Source organism: Cyprinus carpio, chromosome A2, assembly GCF_018340385.1.
Source record: "Cyprinus carpio isolate SPL01 chromosome A2, ASM1834038v1, whole genome shotgun sequence".
NCBI lineage: Eukaryota > Metazoa > Chordata > Actinopteri > Cypriniformes > Cyprinidae > Cyprinus > Cyprinus carpio.
This window is the reverse complement of record NC_056573.1, coordinates 17,835,423-17,854,899: the sequence shown is the minus strand read 5'-3', so window position 1 is coordinate 17,854,899 and position 19,477 is coordinate 17,835,423. Positions and strand designations below refer to the sequence as shown.

At 35.4% G+C, this 19,477-nt stretch overlaps 1 protein-coding gene across 1 annotated transcript in view; it reads right to left on the bottom strand.

Annotated features, from left to right (window-relative positions):
- LOC109108370 (laminin subunit gamma-1-like) overlaps positions 1–16,080 on the bottom strand; it is a 55,033-nt gene extending 38,953 nt beyond the window's left edge. Inside the window, exon 1 of the mRNA XM_042776147.1 lies at positions 15,359–16,080. Within this exon, the coding sequence (XP_042632081.1) occupies positions 15,359–15,728 (370 nt within the window). The 5' untranslated portion in view covers positions 15,729–16,080. The remainder of the gene's footprint in view (positions 1–15,358) is intronic.
- Between the last annotated feature and the right edge of the window lie 3,397 nt (positions 16,081–19,477).

The window sequence follows — 19,477 nt, the reverse complement described above, 5'->3', positions numbered from 1 at the left end:
AATGTTTTTTATGAAGAAGTTTCTTCTGCTCATCAAGCCTGCATTTATTTGATAAAAAATACAGAAAAAACAGTAATATTGTGAAATATTATTACAACTTAAAATAATAGTTTTCTATTTGAATATACTTTAAAAAAAATTAATTTATTCTGTGATGCTGTGATGCAAAGCTGAATTTTCAGCATCATTACTCCAGCCTTCAGTGTCACATGTAACATCCAGTCTATCACATGATCATTTAGAAATCATTCTAATATTCTGATTTATTATGAGTGTTGGAAACAGTTCTGCTGTCTAATATATTTGATGAATAAAAGGTTAAAAAGAACTGCATTTATTCAAAAAAAAAAAAAAAAAATTCTAATAATATATATTCTAATAATATATTTTCTTTACTATCACTTTTTATCAATTTAACACATCCTTGCTGAATAAAAGTATTGATTTTATTTAAAGAAAAACTTTGATAAGAAAAATTACTTACCCCAAATTACTGACCAGTAGTGTATATTGTTATTACAAAATATTTATATTTTAAAAACATAGCTTCTTTTTTTTTTTTTTTTACTTTTTATTCATCAAAGTATCCTAAAAAAGTATCACATGTTCTGAAAAATATTAAGCAGCAGAACTGTTTCCAACTTTGATAATGAATCATCATATTAGAATGATTTCTAAAGGATCATGTGATAATGATCCTAAAAATTCAGCTTTGCATCACAGAAATAAATGATAATTTAAAGTATAATAAATTTAAAAACAATTATTTTAAATTGTAATAAAATATCACAATATTAAATTTTTTTTCTGCATTTTTGATCAAATAAATGCAGGCTTGATGAGCAGAAGAAACTTCTTTCAAAAACATTAAAAATAGTAATGTTTCCAAACTTTTGGTCTGTACTGTATATATATATATATATATATATATATATATATATATATATATATATTATATGTTAATGAGGAAGCACTAATATAAGTAATAAATAAGGTAATAAATAAGCTTTTTCTCAGCGTCCGTTTCCATAGTGACTCGTTGATTCGTGGCTCTGTTGAGAATGTCTTGAGTTTTAACCAGGAACATACTCTGAGTTTAATGAACTTACTCCCTGATGCGTTTTTGGAACCACATACCTTGAGTAAGCAAGGTTTGGGGTTAGTCAACAGAGAGTTCAGGGTTTAGTTCACGGTAAGTTAACCCTGCTTTCTGGAATACACCCAGATAAAATTCTTCAGACAGATCAGATAGAGATTGTGTTTCTCACATTTTGTTTTGGTGGCATAATCAGCCGCGCCACAAGGATTGATTTTATGGGTATAATTAAGGTTTGTTTTGATAGAATTTTTTGAGCTTCGAAGCATCGATAGTAATTAACACCGAATATTCGAAGCTTCGGAGGGAGGGGCTGAACATATTCTTCTCTCTAATGGCAGTAATCTCTGTGTGTCTGTCTGTTTGCATTTTTATTGTGTTGAGAAGCGTTCATCCAATAGAGAACAGACACTGCACTAGTGATTTCAAAACAAATTCTTTTTGTTTGGATTTATTATTATTAGGCTGGGCTACTGTACTTTTTTTGTGTGCAAAATTACTGATTAACATGCCGGATAAATGCAGCTCTTTTTTTTTTTTCACACCAACAATATACTATAGGCATACTACTTAAAGAACTTACAGAACAAATTTTTCAAAGTTGATGTGCTGTTGTGGTAGGACAGTTTCAAATCACATATCTGGCACACTACCTTTGTCTTGTCCTCACTCAATTTACAGTGCTTCCACACAGCTGAGGCCTTCTGCATTTTTGTCTTCTCTTCCAGATGAACTGAATCATGACGTTCACTCATGGGCGATTCATAAGCAGTTTTTCTACTATCGGGCCGAACGGTTCTCTTTGCTTAACCGTTCCATTCCGTGCCGATCCGGGCCAGTCAGCACGGATACGGTTTCATTTTCCACTGTGGTGCTTATTACGGATCTCTTTGGAATGCTATACAAATGCGTCAGTCCTTGCCTTAGTAATGCAAGCGTAATATAAACAGCGATATGGATGATGATCAGATATTTCTGTTTTTTTTATCTGATATTTACTTCGTTCAATAACAGAAAAAAAAAGACAACTCTCTATGTGAAAAATAAAATAAACAGAAGGCGACGACGGGTATAAACTGTCTCAAGACATTTTTTTTCTTTTTTATATTGAACACAGTAGCAGTTTACTTGGCTGTTTGGAGATTATTCTAATCTCAGAATTGAAAATCAAATGCCAACCCATCAAACGAATATTCAAACAATCGAGCATTCTGGTCCAGCCCTAGAAAACAGTGCATCCTGTGGTGCGGCTGACACAGAAGAGCGTAAGCTGGCTGCGTACAGCTCAGATTTGCAAAATGGCGCTATGCTGATGTGGAGTGTCACAGAGGAGACAAATTGTTGAATAAAGTCGTTATTTTTGTTTTATTCTTGTACAAAAAGTATTGTCATCGCTTCATAACATTACGGTTAAACCACTGATGGCAGATGGAGTATTCTGATGATGCTTTTCATACTTTTCTTGACCTTGACAGTGTATTTTACTTGGCAGTCTATGGGACAGTCACAAGCCTCCCTGTTTTCATCCAAAATATATTACATTGTGTTCCGAAGACGAACAAAGCTTTTATGGGTTTGGAACAACATGGGGGTAAGTGAATAATGACAACATTTTCATTTTAGGGTGGAGTATCCCTTTAATAGTGGGTAGTGGGAGCAGTGAGTGACTTCTTTGTTGTTGTGGTTTGATTAATATTAAGAAAGTGCTGTCACTTTCTTAAATGTTTAAACTGGCAAAGCTTACATGAGATTAGTTTAAACACAGATATCAATGTGTGCTGTTCAGGTCTTACCTGTGCTCGCACACTTTCAGCATGCTATCAGCACCCAGGTGATGACAGAATAAATGACTGCTCATATTCCTGCATACGGCATTCGCATTGAACAAGAGTGAATGGTTTGTCCATCGCTGTTCAAGCTGCTCCGGACCCTTCAATTTACTCCCAATGGCAGGAATGTTAAGTTTCAACTTCAAAGTAAACAGTGATGAATGGACTACAAACACGGGCCGTGGTTAAGCTTTTAGAGTGTAAATTTGGTGTTTAACATCTCATCCAGATGAAGAATTTTCTAAGACGGGGCAATGAAGTTGAGAGTAAGTTCTAATTAAGAAAAATCAATTAAAAAAAAAGAAAGCCAGGAAGGGAAGAAAGAGGGGATGGAGGGAAATGAGAGAGAAAAAACAAGCAGACTGAAAGGTGGGGGGTGTATGAACAGACAAGTAGGAATAACCAAACAAAAAGACTAATCCAGTTACTGGATAACCCTTCCCCCATGTAAAGAAAAGAAGACAAAGGGGTTTTGTGAAGTAGAACTTGAAGAGGGTGGGCTACAGATAGAGGGGGAGCACTAGCCCATGCCTCAGATCTAAAGATAGGACCCTGACATACACGGCTGAGGCTTCTCCGGTGGGACGGAGCTTCTTTCAAGAGCTTTAAGGAGAGAGCAACTATTCAAGACATTCCTTAAGCTGCTATACATTTTTACTTTAATAAGCTCCTTGGTGGAGTTCCCTTCATTCTTACTTGTAGACAAGTCTGTGTAGTTTTATGATTATGAAAGAAACTACATACAAAAGTGAGAGAAAGAGTTCAGTGGTTGTTTTAAGATAAAAATAATCTTTGATATTCAGGCAGTCATAGTCAAAGGAAGACAATAAAGTAAATCGGCTTTCATGATTCTGCACAACAAACTTTTCCAGACAGACACGAACGAACGAACGAACGAACGAACGAACGAACGAACGAACGTGCGAACACACATAATACACATAAATCAACTCGTAAGTCTTATTGTGTATGTAAACAAGAAAGCAGATATTTACCTGGCAAACAATGAACTGCATTAAAACAAACAATCAAGTTTAAAGAAATATTTCAAACAATTTAATCAAATCAAATTAAAAAAATAATTAAAATATAAAAAAATATATAATAAAGTATAAATATAGTAGAATAATAATATAAAAGTAATACATGATCTACCAAAAAACAATGCATTTATTTTATTTACCCTGAAATTAACTTTATTAAATAAAATCAAGTCCATATCACATAGCAACAGTTGTGAGTGATAATTAATACTTTCTCGGAAAGTTGAGTTTAGGGATTAAAAATCACAAATTAAAATGAAGCAAAGATGGTTGTAGAACAATACAGAAGATGTGATAATATGGACTAACAGAGTAAAGTGTGATGCATCTTTCAAAGATAACGTAGCCTATAGACCATTACTCATCCCTCTAGAGTTTGTAGCGCTTATTACCACATCACCCCTGCAAACTAGCATTCTGGCCAATTATCCAACACAAAGGCAGGAGGAATGTCACAACAAAGTGCAGAATTTGCTTTGTTATTCCTCAGGAGGAGATCGTGTTTGGACAGGGGAGACAAAAGGAAGTGACTGCTGAGACTCCGATTACAATCGTGGCTCAATGTTTTTCTGGGTGCCGGAAACCAAACTGACCTTTGGTCAATAGAGTGTGTGTGCGAGATATCTTTACAAGATCATAAGGTCAGAGATCCATTAAAAATAAGTTGTATTTTAATCAAATAATCAAAACATACAAGACAAGGGGGTCACCTTTACTAATAAAGCAGCTCTTAACATATAGGGCCGTGTAAACAAAAGTCACTGAAGTTCAATATGATGTGACATATTACTGAATCATGGGTTGGAATCAGAGCCATTTCCTTAGAACAGGAGAGATGCCAAGACTCCACCTGTCTGACTCTATAACGTGACTTGTTTTCTGTCATAACCTATTTCTGGATACATAAAACTCTTACATTGACAGATAAGTGTTGCTAAACAAAAAGATCTTTTGATGAATGAGTTTTATACAAGGTTGGCATGACAAATAATCTAAAAGGAATGCGTGAAGGAACTACGCAATGAACTACGCGGTTATGAAATAGTCTTAAAATCCAGCCTCCATTGAAGGACAAAAAGGTGGTAAGCAACATAAAACTGGTAAGAAAATGCACATTTCATATTTGATATATTTCTATCACTGGAAAAATAAGACGACAACCATCTCTGACAGTACAGAAGTAATCAAAACAGCAAATATTTAATAAACCCTGTCATGGTTCACCAAATGGGATTCTTTTTCTCTCACGCAATAAACTGTCAGAAGATCAGTTGTTTAACATTCTATCAAAAAGGGTTGAGTTTATTTTCCAGGCAGTTCAGAAAAACATACCACAGGAAACCATAGGACCCAAGGCACGACCAACTAAAACAACTATTTGCTCAGCCACAAGAGGAAAAAAAGCATTATGGTGTTGTTTCAAGAACATGATATTCCTCACACAACATGCTAATGGAAGAGAGATTTAACAATGGAGAGTGTCACTTGAAAACACTGTGCATTTTATTATCATATTAATATTATATTGAACCTTTAGCCAATTTTAAAATCAGCTTTGTGTGAATGCAGTACTGAAGAATGGCTTAGGAATTAAATTTTCTATTAATTATGCATTCCTGAAAGCACGCAAAATGTAGACAACTGTATCAACATGCCCAAGTCAAAAATTATATTAGGCAGTGCTGCAGATTATTTGGTATCAGCCGATTTAATTTAAAGAAAGAAAAAAAAAGTTTGTTGATTGGGTTTTGCTTAAACTTGTACACCTGGATTTTTGCCATTTACCCAAATTTCACTTCATCTGTAATGGTGTTCATGCTTGCATTCTGATGTCAAAACTGGAATAATCAGGTATGGTAAATCTCACATTGTTATGCATGTCAACACACTCACAAAGTGTAACGAATCAACATTTTTTATGATACATTATTGTAGCATGCACTGAAAAAGGTTTGTCTCTAAACAAAGGAAGCAAGGTCGTTCACTCTCCAAATGTAAACCTTATATTTTACTCTACTTTCAAATCATGCTTCACTGTAAAAGCATGTGCTATCACTGATGCCTGAGGGAGGGTATTTTCATGAATTATGAACCAGTTGTGTAGCGTGTACTGCCAGCTCTTTTAACCACCCGCTCCGAGTGAGTGTGATGTGCTGGAAGATTTAATGCAGAATAAGAAATACATTGAGTTTTTCCCATTGTGTTGGGACAACACTCCCGTTGCCATCTGGCTTGTGAAGCTGTGTTTGTGTGTGAAAACAGCTGTATTTGACAACTGACAATCTGCAAGGAAGCCGAGAGATCGGATTCACACTTAAATACCTATGCAGCCCTTTGAAGCTTCAGAAGAACTTTTTGTTGGAAAATAACAGAGCGAAGGGCTCGACACTGGATATGTTTTGAAAACCATGTTTTAAGTTGAGGTGTCAGTAAACTAAAAAAGCTTTTTTATGACCTTTTGTGGAAAATATAAAGTTAAAAATGGCAAAATTGTGTGCACGTATATCTTTACATACATGTGTGTGTGTGTGTGTGTGTGTGTGTGTGTGTATCTTTACATACGTGTGTGTGTGTATATCTCTACATGCATGTGTGTGTATATATCTTTACATGCGTGTGTGTGTATATATTAACATGAGTGTGTGTGTGTGTGTGTGTGTGTGTGTGTATATATATATATATATATATATATGTATATATATATATATATATATATATATATATATATCTTTACATACATGTATATATATCTTTACATACATGTGTGTATATCTTTACATACGTGTGAGTGTATATCTTTACATACCTGTGTGTATGTGTTTCTTTACATGCATTTGCGATATTTCTTTGCGATATGGGCTTAAAAATGTATCACGATAATTTCTGATGTTTACTGCGATAACGATATCAATGACGATAATTTAGGGAATCCTGTTTTTTTTAGAGAAAAGTATTATCTTTCCTAGTTTTACCCAAAATAGGGTGTTGTGAGCAGTTCACACGACTATTTATTTCATACTGGAAGCCGGAGGGCGCCCTTGCGCAGAAACTCCACATATGCACAGTAGAAGTAATGCTCCAGGAAATCACTGATATGGACAGAGGTATCCAGTGATCGCTGTAGCTGAATAAAACACAGATAGAGAAATATTGACTGAGGAAACCTGAAGACAATAAACACGCGATTGCACAAAATACATGGTCTGTGTTCTTCAAGCAATCTTGGGTATTTTCGTAAGATTAAAGTATATTTATAATGCAATGGTAATCGACATAGCCTTTATCACTGTATATAATGCTATAAAATAGTATGATTTCTGCCTTATTCTGTGATACGAAACACATCTGATCTCAAAAATAAGTTATTTGAAACCTGTTATGAAGTTAATATGGAGAAAAAGCACGTCAATAAATAATATCTTTGTTGGACAACAGGTTTGTGGGAGACTGGTACAGGTGTAAAACTGTATTGCACACGTGCTACTGTAGTACATTTACTCAAGGCTCAGACTGATTTTTGTCGCACTGTACAGTGTTATCCAAACCTGTTCCAGATTGTATGAGGAGCTGCTCAATTTCACGTCCGCATTCCTTCACATCACTCCACACAGTCGCACACAGAAATGTGTCATCAACTAGACTTTATCGTTATTATCGTGGGAAGACTAATTTTTACCGTGGGGAGAATTTTTACCGGTATATCGCAAACGATAAGATATCGCCCATCCCTAATGAGAAATTCATTCGGTATATTGCGTGTGTTTATTTATATACGTTTGTTTATGTCTTTTATTAAGGACTGTAATTGTGTATGTGTGTATATCTTTACATACGTGTGTGTGTGTGTGTATCTTTACATACATGTGTGTGTGTATCTTAACATACATCTGTATGTGTATCTTTACATACGTGCGTGTGTGTGTGTAAAAAATAGCATTTAAAAAATACATAAAATATTAGGCTTATTTGAAATGCTAATTTTTATAAAATGCATAAAAAACAAAAACAAAGAGGCTGCAAGTACAATCACATGTACCCCATGTGTCAGGCTAAATGCTAGATGAACTGGTTGACCTACATCTCAGGTCATATCAGAGCACTGATAATATTTTGTTTTTGCACCTGGTTGCAATGCTGGCATCAGCCCAAAGGCCATCAGCTGCACATCTAGGTGTTCATGGAAGTATTTCCCTGCTTCTTATATCATTCTGTGAATTACAGGATTGGAGAATTACCGCCACACAGACTTATTCCACACATGCACTAGCACGAGTTGAGCAGTCACATTCACAGAATGAAATTCCATTACAAGTCTAGACTTAAGATCAAATGAAAGAGCAAAGAAATGAGGAATAACACTGCATGATGAATTTTGACAATATAGTGCTGGCAGAAGGGAAACAAAGTGTTCTGTAAATATATGCTGTTATCAGATTGGAGGTTAATGCATGCCATCACCTGTGAAGCCTTTAATAGGGTGTCGTACCTTAGAGACAATCAAAGACATTTGAGAAGAGCCAAATCCAAAGATGAACGCTGCTTACAGGTGGAGCTGAGAGCAAGTCTTATGGTATTGAAAGACCAAGGATGAATAATGTACATTCAGTGTGTGCGTAAAAGGGTGAGAACTAAGTTCAGGGAGGCAACTGTGGAAAATGTTCAATTCCTCCTTGAACACAAACAAAAAGCAACAATACTAATAATTACCAAGTTGTTCAACTCTGTTTGGGAAAAACAAACAAACAAAAGTAGCGTACACTCAAATTTTTCATAGGCAACAGGCATGCAGAATTGGCTGATATCACTGATTTATTGGTAATGATAAATTTATTGGTATTGTTCAATACTGAATAGCTGCTCATGCTCACTTTACTCTTTTTACATTTACAATACTTTTTCCACCCTCTATCAATCACTTAATGTTGATTTTTAAAAACTACAAGAATTTCATAACACTGTTAAATGCAATATCAAGCAAAACTCAAATAGATTTATTTTTTTCTTACTGAACAATCTAATGATGTGATACCCAAATTCACCTTAATTGTTTAAAAAAATCATTTCAGTTTTTTAATTTATACAAAATAGCACAGAATTTTTATATCGGTCATTACTATATTTTCCAGCTATAATGCATCTTTTACACTGCACATCGAAGTGGTACAAGGCATGCAAATTAATCACATCAATAATATTTAAAAGAAAAATACAATATAAACAATAGTCAAAACTATTTGGCAAAATTTCTCATTTTATATATATATATATATATATATATGTGTGTGTGTGTGTGTGTGTGTGTGTGTGTGTGTGTGTGTGTGTGTGTGTGTGTGTGTGTGTGTGGAGTGGTCTAAAATCATTGGGGGGACTGCAAATATGTCTACTTTACAAAATTACAGAAATCAAAAATATTCTCAAATATTTTGAAGGATCTTCGTTAATCATTTGATAAATTCTCTTTAAAAATTATCAAAAGATACACACAAAAATAAGAATAACCCTTAAATATTTCTCAAGCATCTAATTCAGAAAGAAAAGTAGCACAATGGCATGTTGAAATCATCACCCATCACGCAAACAGGCTTATTTATACCAAACTAGCGTTAAATCTCCAGAGCTTAACTTTGAGCGGTGTCCAGTCATTTGTTACAACCACTAATCAGTGATAGCAAGAGCAGAAAACAGTGGCCCCGAGGGCTCATTTCACTATTTCAGTCAAGCGGACGTACAGGACAACGCTCTCTTAAATGACACCATAACCACAGCTCCCCATCTGATGGCTCCTATCGCTGGCACCACAGACCCAGTGTGGGCTCTTTCATCACACGTTTGCACAATCTGGAAAAGACTAGTGGCTCACAATGGCTTTATCACCAGGAAATGAGGAAGATTCTGCACTTTGTCCACCCTGGGTGGTCTGAAGCTCAAATCTTGCCTCTGGCTGTACAATAAGAGCCACCAAATAGTCCAAGTGCTTTCTGGTGGTGGTGGCATTGCAAATGTGTGGAAACAACAAATTAGCTTGGATTACATTTACTAGTGATGCAATTCCAAACAAATTCTAACCCTAACTGCCAATTTCCGTCCCAAAGGAGAAAAGCAGCAACAGAGCCGATGACAACTGGAGTAAAACAAAATTGCGCATTTACATGAACAGCTCAACTACAAAGGTTTCATAAACACAAGTTTCCCACACTGAGATCATACCTTCCAGAGAATAACAATAGGTTCAAACCAGATAGCAAGCTCTTCTTTCCAACCCCCTACACTCAGGTTGGTATAATTTGGACCATCTGGTCCCCCTTCAGAAATGACAAGTTCTTTGATGGAGTTTGGGGGAAAAAAGCACCTCTGAGGGATGAGAGAATAATGAAACATTCGGCTGTTCAGTTTCCCACACTGCTACCACTCATCGTCTACTCTCTTTTAAGAAATCGAGAGAGAGAGAGAGAGAGAGAGAGAGAGAGAGAGAGAGAGAGAGAGAGAGAGAGAGAGAGAGAGAGAGAGAGAGAAAGCGGATGAGACATGAAACAGAAAAAGAGAGGAGGAAAACAAGAACTGAGAGCAACTTTTTCCAAGTATTTGGCTCGTCAAGTAAACCAGGGTCAACCTTCTTAACATACTGTAAATGCCCATTATCTCCAAATAAAACAAGCTTTTTCCCGACACATAAATAATTGTCTGTACAAATCTTAAAGGAAGACAGCATTAAAAAGGCCACATTGTATTCTGGATAGTGTGCACCAGAATCTTCCCAGATTTAAACAATTATGAGGCAGATGTTCAACTAGACCTTTTCCCTGAAAACAGAAATGAAAACAAGCAGAACTCCTGATAAACACACGAGGACAGCATATGATTACAAACAGGAGAAAAATGAGCTCTCTCATTTTAATAGTTTAGCATTTAAGTATGACATTGAAGATGACACAGGAATTGAAAACAATATGATGCAGAGTAAAATGCAAGGCATGGATTGACAGTTTGCACTAAGCACTGCAGATTTCAGAGAGGAAATTGGGCACGATAAGGGTCATTCTCAAGTTAATGAATCACTCACTGCTGCAGTTTATCAGATGAAAGGAAATTCACACCCTCCACAAAAAAATAAATAAATAAATGTGTTTTGGAGAATAACTTCATCTGAAATGCACTGAACCAGTTTAAGAATTTGGAAGTAACAGACTTGTAGGATTAGCTGTGTTCCTCTATCAATGCTAAAAAAAAATATACACCTATGACAAAAACATTTTACAGCTATAATTCAACATGAATTCTATATAAAAACCAATGAGTATTCTGAGGACGACTTTCATACCTTTTATGGACCTTGACACTGCTATTTACTTTGCAGTATTTGGGACAGTCACAGGCCTCCCGGTTTTCTTCCAAAATATCTTAAATTGTGTTCCAAAGACGAACGGAGCTTTTACCGGTTTGGAACGACATGAGGGTAAGTGATTAATGACAACATTTTCATTTTGGGGTGGAGTATCCCTTTAAATGCCTACAGGGCCTTTATTGTGCAGTTTTAATGAGTCAATCAAAAAGGTTCACAAAAAATCTTGAACTTACTTGTGAGTTAGCTGTTTGAATCAGACTCTGTAAGTGAATCATTCAGAGCCAATACTGAGGTCACAAATTGACTCCCTTACAAAACTGAGGGTCAATTTTGAAATAAACAAGGAATGGTTCATTTGAGGAAGGGTTTGCCAAACTGGAGGTTTGTGAGGGAACTGTAGAGGATTTATAAGATGATGAAAAGCTATTAAAGTCATACATATCAATTTTTCCATATTGTGATGTACCTCTTAATGAAACACATTTTTGAAAAACAAAAAAGGAGGGTGGGACCTGGGTTCTATCCATCAGTTAATGAATTAATGCAGGCAGATCTGAATGCAAACTTGCAGTCGATTGTATTTAAGCTGATTGTTGCCAGATATATCACCAGAGAGAAGGCTAAGCCTAAAAAATAGGTCACATTTGCAAGGATGAAACGTTTGAAATAAGATTAATAACCTGAATTCATGAGAAAGGACGGGGAATGAAAAATAAGCTAATTTCAATTCCATGCAAACCTGAATTAATAATAATTAAATGGTTTTTGTTTTATAAATACAAAAAAAAAAAATTAAAAAAAAAAAAGATATATTATACAAGTATACATTTACATGGGTGTACAAGTAAATAATCTATGTCAAAGTGTTCAGATTGGGAATCCTTGCTGTAATCCTATAGCTCCCTAGTCTTCGTTTTAGGCCCCAAGTATTATATCAATCAATAAGACAATTCTGGAAAAACAACGTCCTAACTTCAGAAATGTAAACTTGCACTTTTTGCTGGGTATGATACAGCATAGCTAAATTTGTCTGCAATCCCTCGGGGTTGTGTCTGACAAGTAGACCAATTTGAAACAGACAGCATCAACAATCTTCATTTAACCTGACCATTCTTTAAACCACCATATTATATCTATTTGCCTGTACAAGTTCTGATGCACATGTCTGCAAATCTTCATTAGCTAGTGTCTGGATGATGATTCCCATTTCTCAGTTTCATGGCATTCTTGGAGCATGACAGGCCAGCCAGAACTGGTTAATAAAGAATGAGTCTGGGACATACAGTAATGTTCAATAGTAAATCTACCCTCCTCATCTCTCCCCGCCCCCCTGAATCTGATAGGCCAGGCCAAATCCTCACGCTCTCCCAGAACTCAGCAGTGTCAAGTTAAGACATGCCTGCTTCTGCCTCGACCATCCCAATGAATGCAGAATAAACATGAAATCCATCAAAGGCAGAGCACATAAAATAAAAGCTTATGGCTGGGACCCAGACTACTTGTAGATTCCCACCTACGGAGTCGCTTTAAAAAAAAACAAACAAACAAAAGAAATATATATAAAAAAAAATTACAAGAATAAAACAAACAAGCAAAATGAACAATTGTGAATCTTCTTAGATTTTGGCTTCTGTTTTCAGTAAGATGTTTAAAAAGTAGGGCTGTCAAATGATTAATCACGATTAATCACATCCAAAATAAAAGTTTTGTTTACATAATATATGTGTGTATACTGTGTATATTTATTATGTATGTATAAATACACACACATGCATGTATATATTTAAGAAGAATATGTTATGTTTCTATATTAAATATATTTATATATAATATAAAATATAAGAATATAAATATATAAATGTATATACATGTAAATATTTTCTAAATATATAATTTATGTGTGTGTATTTATATATACATAATAAATATACCCTGTCCACATACATATATTATGTAAACAAAACTTTTATTTTGGATGTGATTAATCATGATTAATCATTTGACAGCCCTATTAAAAAGAGATGCAAAAATGTGTATTTTAAGCAAATTTTGGAGTACTGCATTAAAACATTGTTTAGAAAAATGTCAGAATGCATATTAAAAACTTGATAAATATAATATTTACATTTATGTATAAATATTTTGTTTTGATAGAAGCACATGTATTAAACATATTTAATTTATCAAATAAATTAAAAATAAAATTTTGGCTCAACAAATTTGTTAATTTCATTACCTTAGGGCGCATAATCAAGACAAAAAGCATCAAATATCATATGGCCATCAGTTTTACACTGTTTAAATGAAGCAATTCAAATGCAAAATGCCTAAATCAACAAGAAGAACTAAAGTGAATTAGAAGAAAGGCGTTTGACTGAAATGGCCCGTCGCCCACTTCCTCTTTGATTGATAGGAACACTGAAAGCCAAAGACACCCTGATTACAGCTCATTAGACATGCTTATTACTTATACATGCCTACTGATATAGCTGCATCTACTTGGGAATGAAAAGCTACAGAGGTCATGGATTGCTGAGACTCTACTAATTGGTTACGTCAGTGGTTCCCAACCCTGGTCCTGGAGGCACCCCAACACTGCACATTTTGCATGTCTCCTTTCAGTTTCACACATCAATTTCAGGTCTCGAAGTCTCTACTAATGAGCTGATGACCTGAATAGGAATCAGGTCTGTTTGATTAAGGAGACATGCAAAACGTGCAGTGTTGGAGTGCCTCCAGGACCAGGGTTGGGAACCACTGGGTTACGTTACTGCTCTTTTCCCACAGGCAGAAGAACCTCTTCCTGCAACCCAATAATTCTGCTTATGCTGGAGGAAATTCAATGATTTGCGTTATGTGCAAACCTTCACAGCCAAGTAGAGAGGTCTCTCCATGCCAGATCTAACAGAGGGTCTATATCATTGTCTAAAAGTTATTCTGAACCCAGAGAATGTATCTTGTATGATCTTCTTAGGTAAGGTTTCTTTCTTTGTGTGTGTTCACTGCTGTGTGTGTGCACTTTGGATGGGTTAAATGCAGAGCACGAATTCTGAGTATGGGTCACCATACTTGTCTGTATGTCACGTCACTGTTTTTTTTTTTTCAATACAATACAACAAAAAGTTGAACCATGACGATTAGAAACATGCATATTTATTATTACCTAAAGCTACGAAATAGCATAATTTCACAATGAATTTCACCAGCAGGACTAATTGATCACTATTATCAGTATAATGCAGAAAACTACAATTGCCAGATGTTTCACATCTGAGCAGATCGAAAAAGTGGACAGATCATTATGACCTTAGAAGTAACTAGTAACTAGCCCATTAGTTTCTGCTTTACTAGCACTTATTTATTGGATACTATTATTTATTTATGAGACACACTAGCATGTATGGTCTCTCTACAACTGCCTTTGTTTAAAGTTTACGATAAAGCTTCATTTGTTAACATTAATGCATTAAATAATCTAATAATGAGCAATGTATTTTTACAATTATTAGTACATTTTGAAATTAACATTTAATAAATGCTTTAGAATTATTGTTCATGTTAGCTTATGTTAACTAATAAGATATTATTGTAGTGTTACTTTTTTTACTTGACATTCTATTGACTAGTCAGAATGGTTATTTAATAGTTTATTACTACTTTCGAATAAGATTAATAACACACTATTGACTAATAAATTAGCACTAATTTCTAATAAATCTAACAAAAGGAACAGATATAAGCAACTATCCAAAAAGTAACTAAGAAATAAATAGTGAATAGTAACAAGCAAGGTTATTACATGCAATGAATGCAGGTAATTGTGCAAATGGTGCCTAAAGCTATTAGAACACATATTAGTCAGATTAGATACTAGTGACTAGTATCTAATGAATAGCTACTAATGAAACTGAGATTATATTAAATACCACAATGCCACATCGACTTGTCTTAACACCAGAACAAATTTTCTTCACAGCGCAGGGAAACAAGCAAAATTTTCGTGACTCTGAAACACAATTTGACGAGAATCCAAGAGAAAGCTGCTTACCCAGGTGCAGGGTCAGGTTGATGGAGTTCGGGTACTGGATGCCCGCTAACATAGTCTGACTTTGCCACCAGGTGGTATCCGGCTGGGTGTTATAATCGGTGAGAAAACCAGCGCCGTGGTAGTTTCTGGGGTCTCTCGCATCGCAAATGTGGCATGATTTAGTGACCCCCGTTACCCCGGTCTGTAAACAGTATTCTTCAGGCGGCGAGCCGCAAGTGTTAGTGGCCACTACGGTTACATTGAAAGCGGCGTTAACAAACTCTGGCATGCAGCGCTGAGGCCGACCGGACTCGTCTATACATTCATCCATCGCTCCATGACTGCACGCTGCCCACAAAGTCCATAACAACAAACAGCTAAAAAGCGACATTGTATCCTTTTGTTTACGCGTCCTCAAGTAGCTACCGTCACTTAAATCCCCGCAGTCTTTAAAAAGTTTGCGGTAACTCGCAAGCTACCGAGTTTGTGGTTTTATAAATAAACTCATGCGGAAAATGGTGGTAATCGCTTCACCTCCAAAAAGCGAAAGTTGTGGCTTAATCTCCTCACGACTTCTCTCTTGCAAACCTTCACGTTATTAGTGTTTTGTAACCACCGCCATGTGGAAAAAAAACTTTTGGAGAAAAGGAACTATATCCGACTACACCCTGGCAGCTAGTGCGCAAGTCAAAGTACTTCCAAAAAAAAAAAAAAAATCCCTATGTCTACTTCCGCCTGAAGGATGCTTTGATGGACCGCCGACCCGCTAAACAAGGCAAATCCAAATGGGAGGCATGAGTGGGCGTGGTGAAAACGGCATGGGCGTGGCTTTACACTTTCCAATTGGTCAGTTTCCCAGTCAACTCTAGGAGTGGGTGGGGACAGAATTTCATGCCTCACAGATTCTCAACGTAGCGACCACTAACTAACTATCCGTAAATAGATAAACAAATATGTGTTAAAACAACTGATCTATAATATCATATATAGTCATACAATCATATATAGATCAGTGGTTAAAACCAAGGCTCGATTCGTCATCAGAAAACCCCAGAAAAAAAATCTCTCCTTCAAACAAGCTGTCCATATGCAGGCAGGCAGGCAGGCAGTTAAGTACTTGTACTGTATTCATTAAAACACTTTTCTGGGTTTTCTACCTTTACATCTATCTTGTGGTATTTTCAAAGAGACACACTTTCTGGATAAATCCCCTCGTGCTGTGAATAACTAAGGGATGATAGCTGTTGCTTACTGAGAGCAGTGGGGTCAAAGAGCAAGGTTATATATACTTACTCCACCAGGCAAGGGTGTCTCCGAAAACTTTAAATAGCTGAGAGTTCAATTTAGTGGGCTGTTTATTAATATTTTACCGGCATTGTTTCTGAGATGTGTAGAGAATCATCTTAAAGTTCCTCCCAAATTCGTTCTATCCATTTTAAGATAAATCCTTCAGACTCGTTTTTTCATGTAGGTGTATTTTAAGAGTTTCTCTGTTATATCTTACCTCAACATCAACTTTTAATTATTTTATGCAACTAGCATATTGAAAGGTTTCACAGAGCTAACTATCTTATTTTTTTATTCCATGTCTGTTATATATTACATCAAAATTAACTTTATGCAAAATAAGTAAAATAATAATAATAATTTGCCATCGATTTTTAATGCAAATAAGCATAGATCCAAATCACTATAGGCAAATCCAAAGGCTTTACAGAAATAACTAACTAAACAGTAATAAAATAAAATAACAAATGAGTAACAGTTAGTAATAGTAATAAATACATTAACAAATATAAATAGTAATATAAATAACAGATAGTGCTGGCTATTTTGGCAATTTATGTTTTTATTATTAATATTTTTTCCAATTCATATCATACTGAACTGTCCTTTCTTTTTGCATTGGATATTCACAAATAAAATTTGCTCCATGGGTGGATTGGAAAGTGAGAGCTGGTGTACTGAATTATCTAAAAAGGTATGTGTGCCATTGATAAGACTATAGCAGATTAGACTGTATCTAATAATCTACATGAGCCCAGAGAGTGTTTCAGCTTGGCAGTGAGCAGAATGACCATCATCAGATCCACATTCCTTTAGATAATGCTATTACGATTTAATCAAATAGTGAGCAAAGAACAAAACTTTGGTGTTTATAAAGACAATCAATCAGTGGAAGTTAATTGGTTTAATTTCTCTATAGGATAGAATGAACTCAGTTGGAAAGAAATGTGTTTAGATTTCCCTTCTAAAATGCTAAAAAGCAAAAATATGCTTATTTTTGAGCTTAGAATCTTGACGTCTAGCAGTACTATAAAACCTTTGACCTTGGGGAAGTCGTGGCCTAATGGTTAGAGAGTCGGACTCCCAATCGAAGGGTTGTGAGTTCGAGTCTCGGGCCCGCAGGAATTGTGGGTGGGGGGAGTGCATGTACAGTTCTCTCTCCACCTTCAATACCATGACTTAGGTGCCCTTGAGCAAGGCATCGAACCGCAGCATAAAATGGCTGCCCACTGCTCCGGGTGTGTGTTCACAGTGTGTGTGTGTGTTCACTGCTCTGTGTGTGTGCACTTTGGATGGGTTAAATGCAGAGCACGAATTCTGAGTATGGGTCACCATACTTGGCTGAATGTCACGTCACTTTCACTTGCAATCAGCAGTCAGCTCTGTACTAAACTTCTATCAATCAGTCGCCAAGTCTTACTACATCCAGGACAGAGGAAATGAGGCCTAGATTTATTCGAAATGAGTGTTAACACTTTGTCAAATACTCATTCCTACCCCCCATACTGCTGCATCAAGCTCAGGCATGTCCTGGATGTGCATTGTCTCACTGCTACCTTCAAACACATTCATCAGCAATTGTTCTCTTAGGAGACTTAGTCTATCCAGGATATAAGAAGCATGCACTCTCTCATCTTATCCCGAGGCTATGACTACATTCTCCTCAGACATATTCCAAGGATCCTCTGGAATTTTGCTGTGGTGCAAAATTGGCTTTTTTCCAGATATGAGTAATTTGTAAAAAAATTTTTTTAAAGTAACAAGAACGAGTTATAAGTGTGTAAGTATAAGTAGGCTATATAAGTGTGTGTGTGTACAGAATGTGTGGTTGTATTTACAATATTGAAACAATTATATGTGCAGTTTAGGTTAGTCAATTAGGGTTTAATTAAAAATAAACAAATTAACAAGTAAATACTTGGTAATATCATTGATGGTAACATCCACAGGCTCTCCAGTCATATAAATGTACTCTACTTCGGATTTAAAGCGCCCTCTATCGGTAATCATTAGCAAACGCCTCTGCCGTAAGCCAAAGAAACCCCATAAACATTAGATATGTGGCAGTCATTTAAATAATTTATAGGATTATTTTATTTAAATAATATATATTTAATATATCATAAATTAAATATTTTGCCAGCATTTTAATTTTACACACCACGCACTACAATTACATAAAACTAAATGTAAATCTAAAGGCTTAAACTTTGCTAATATTTTATTATGCATATTAATTTGTGGTTTCATTTGAAAAGGTTTAGTTGAGCCATGGATTTTTTGATTAATCCAAGATATTTGTTAGCCAAAATAATAATTTACGGTTGCTTAAATATCACTATATCAATGTATTGCTAATGTTCCAAAAATGAATGTACATGGATTAAAAAAAAAAAGAAAGAAGTCTTCCACAGTGTTCCAAAACTCTTGTGCATACACAGTTTTATAGACATACTTTTCCAGCTGCAAAAATGTCACTTTGTATTTTGTGGTCTCTGGAAAGACACTGGATTCTGAAAAACTGAAATAATGTAAATATTAAAGTACAATATTCATGCATTTATCAGTCAGCAATCCAATATTATTAAATACAAACATGTTATTGTTATATTTCACACATTTCTTTCTTAAAATGCATACTTCTAAACTGAGATGTTTGTTTTAGAGAACAAAATGTTGCTCAATCCGAATAGAACAAACTTGGCTGGATTTACACATTGCTGCACAATCACACATCTGGATTCCCACCAGTAACTTTGTGGTTTGATTGTCAGTGAACTCAATTCTTAGACGGCATGAGAGAGATCAAGATATCCCATATTTTAAATATTATAAAGAAATGATTCAAAATGA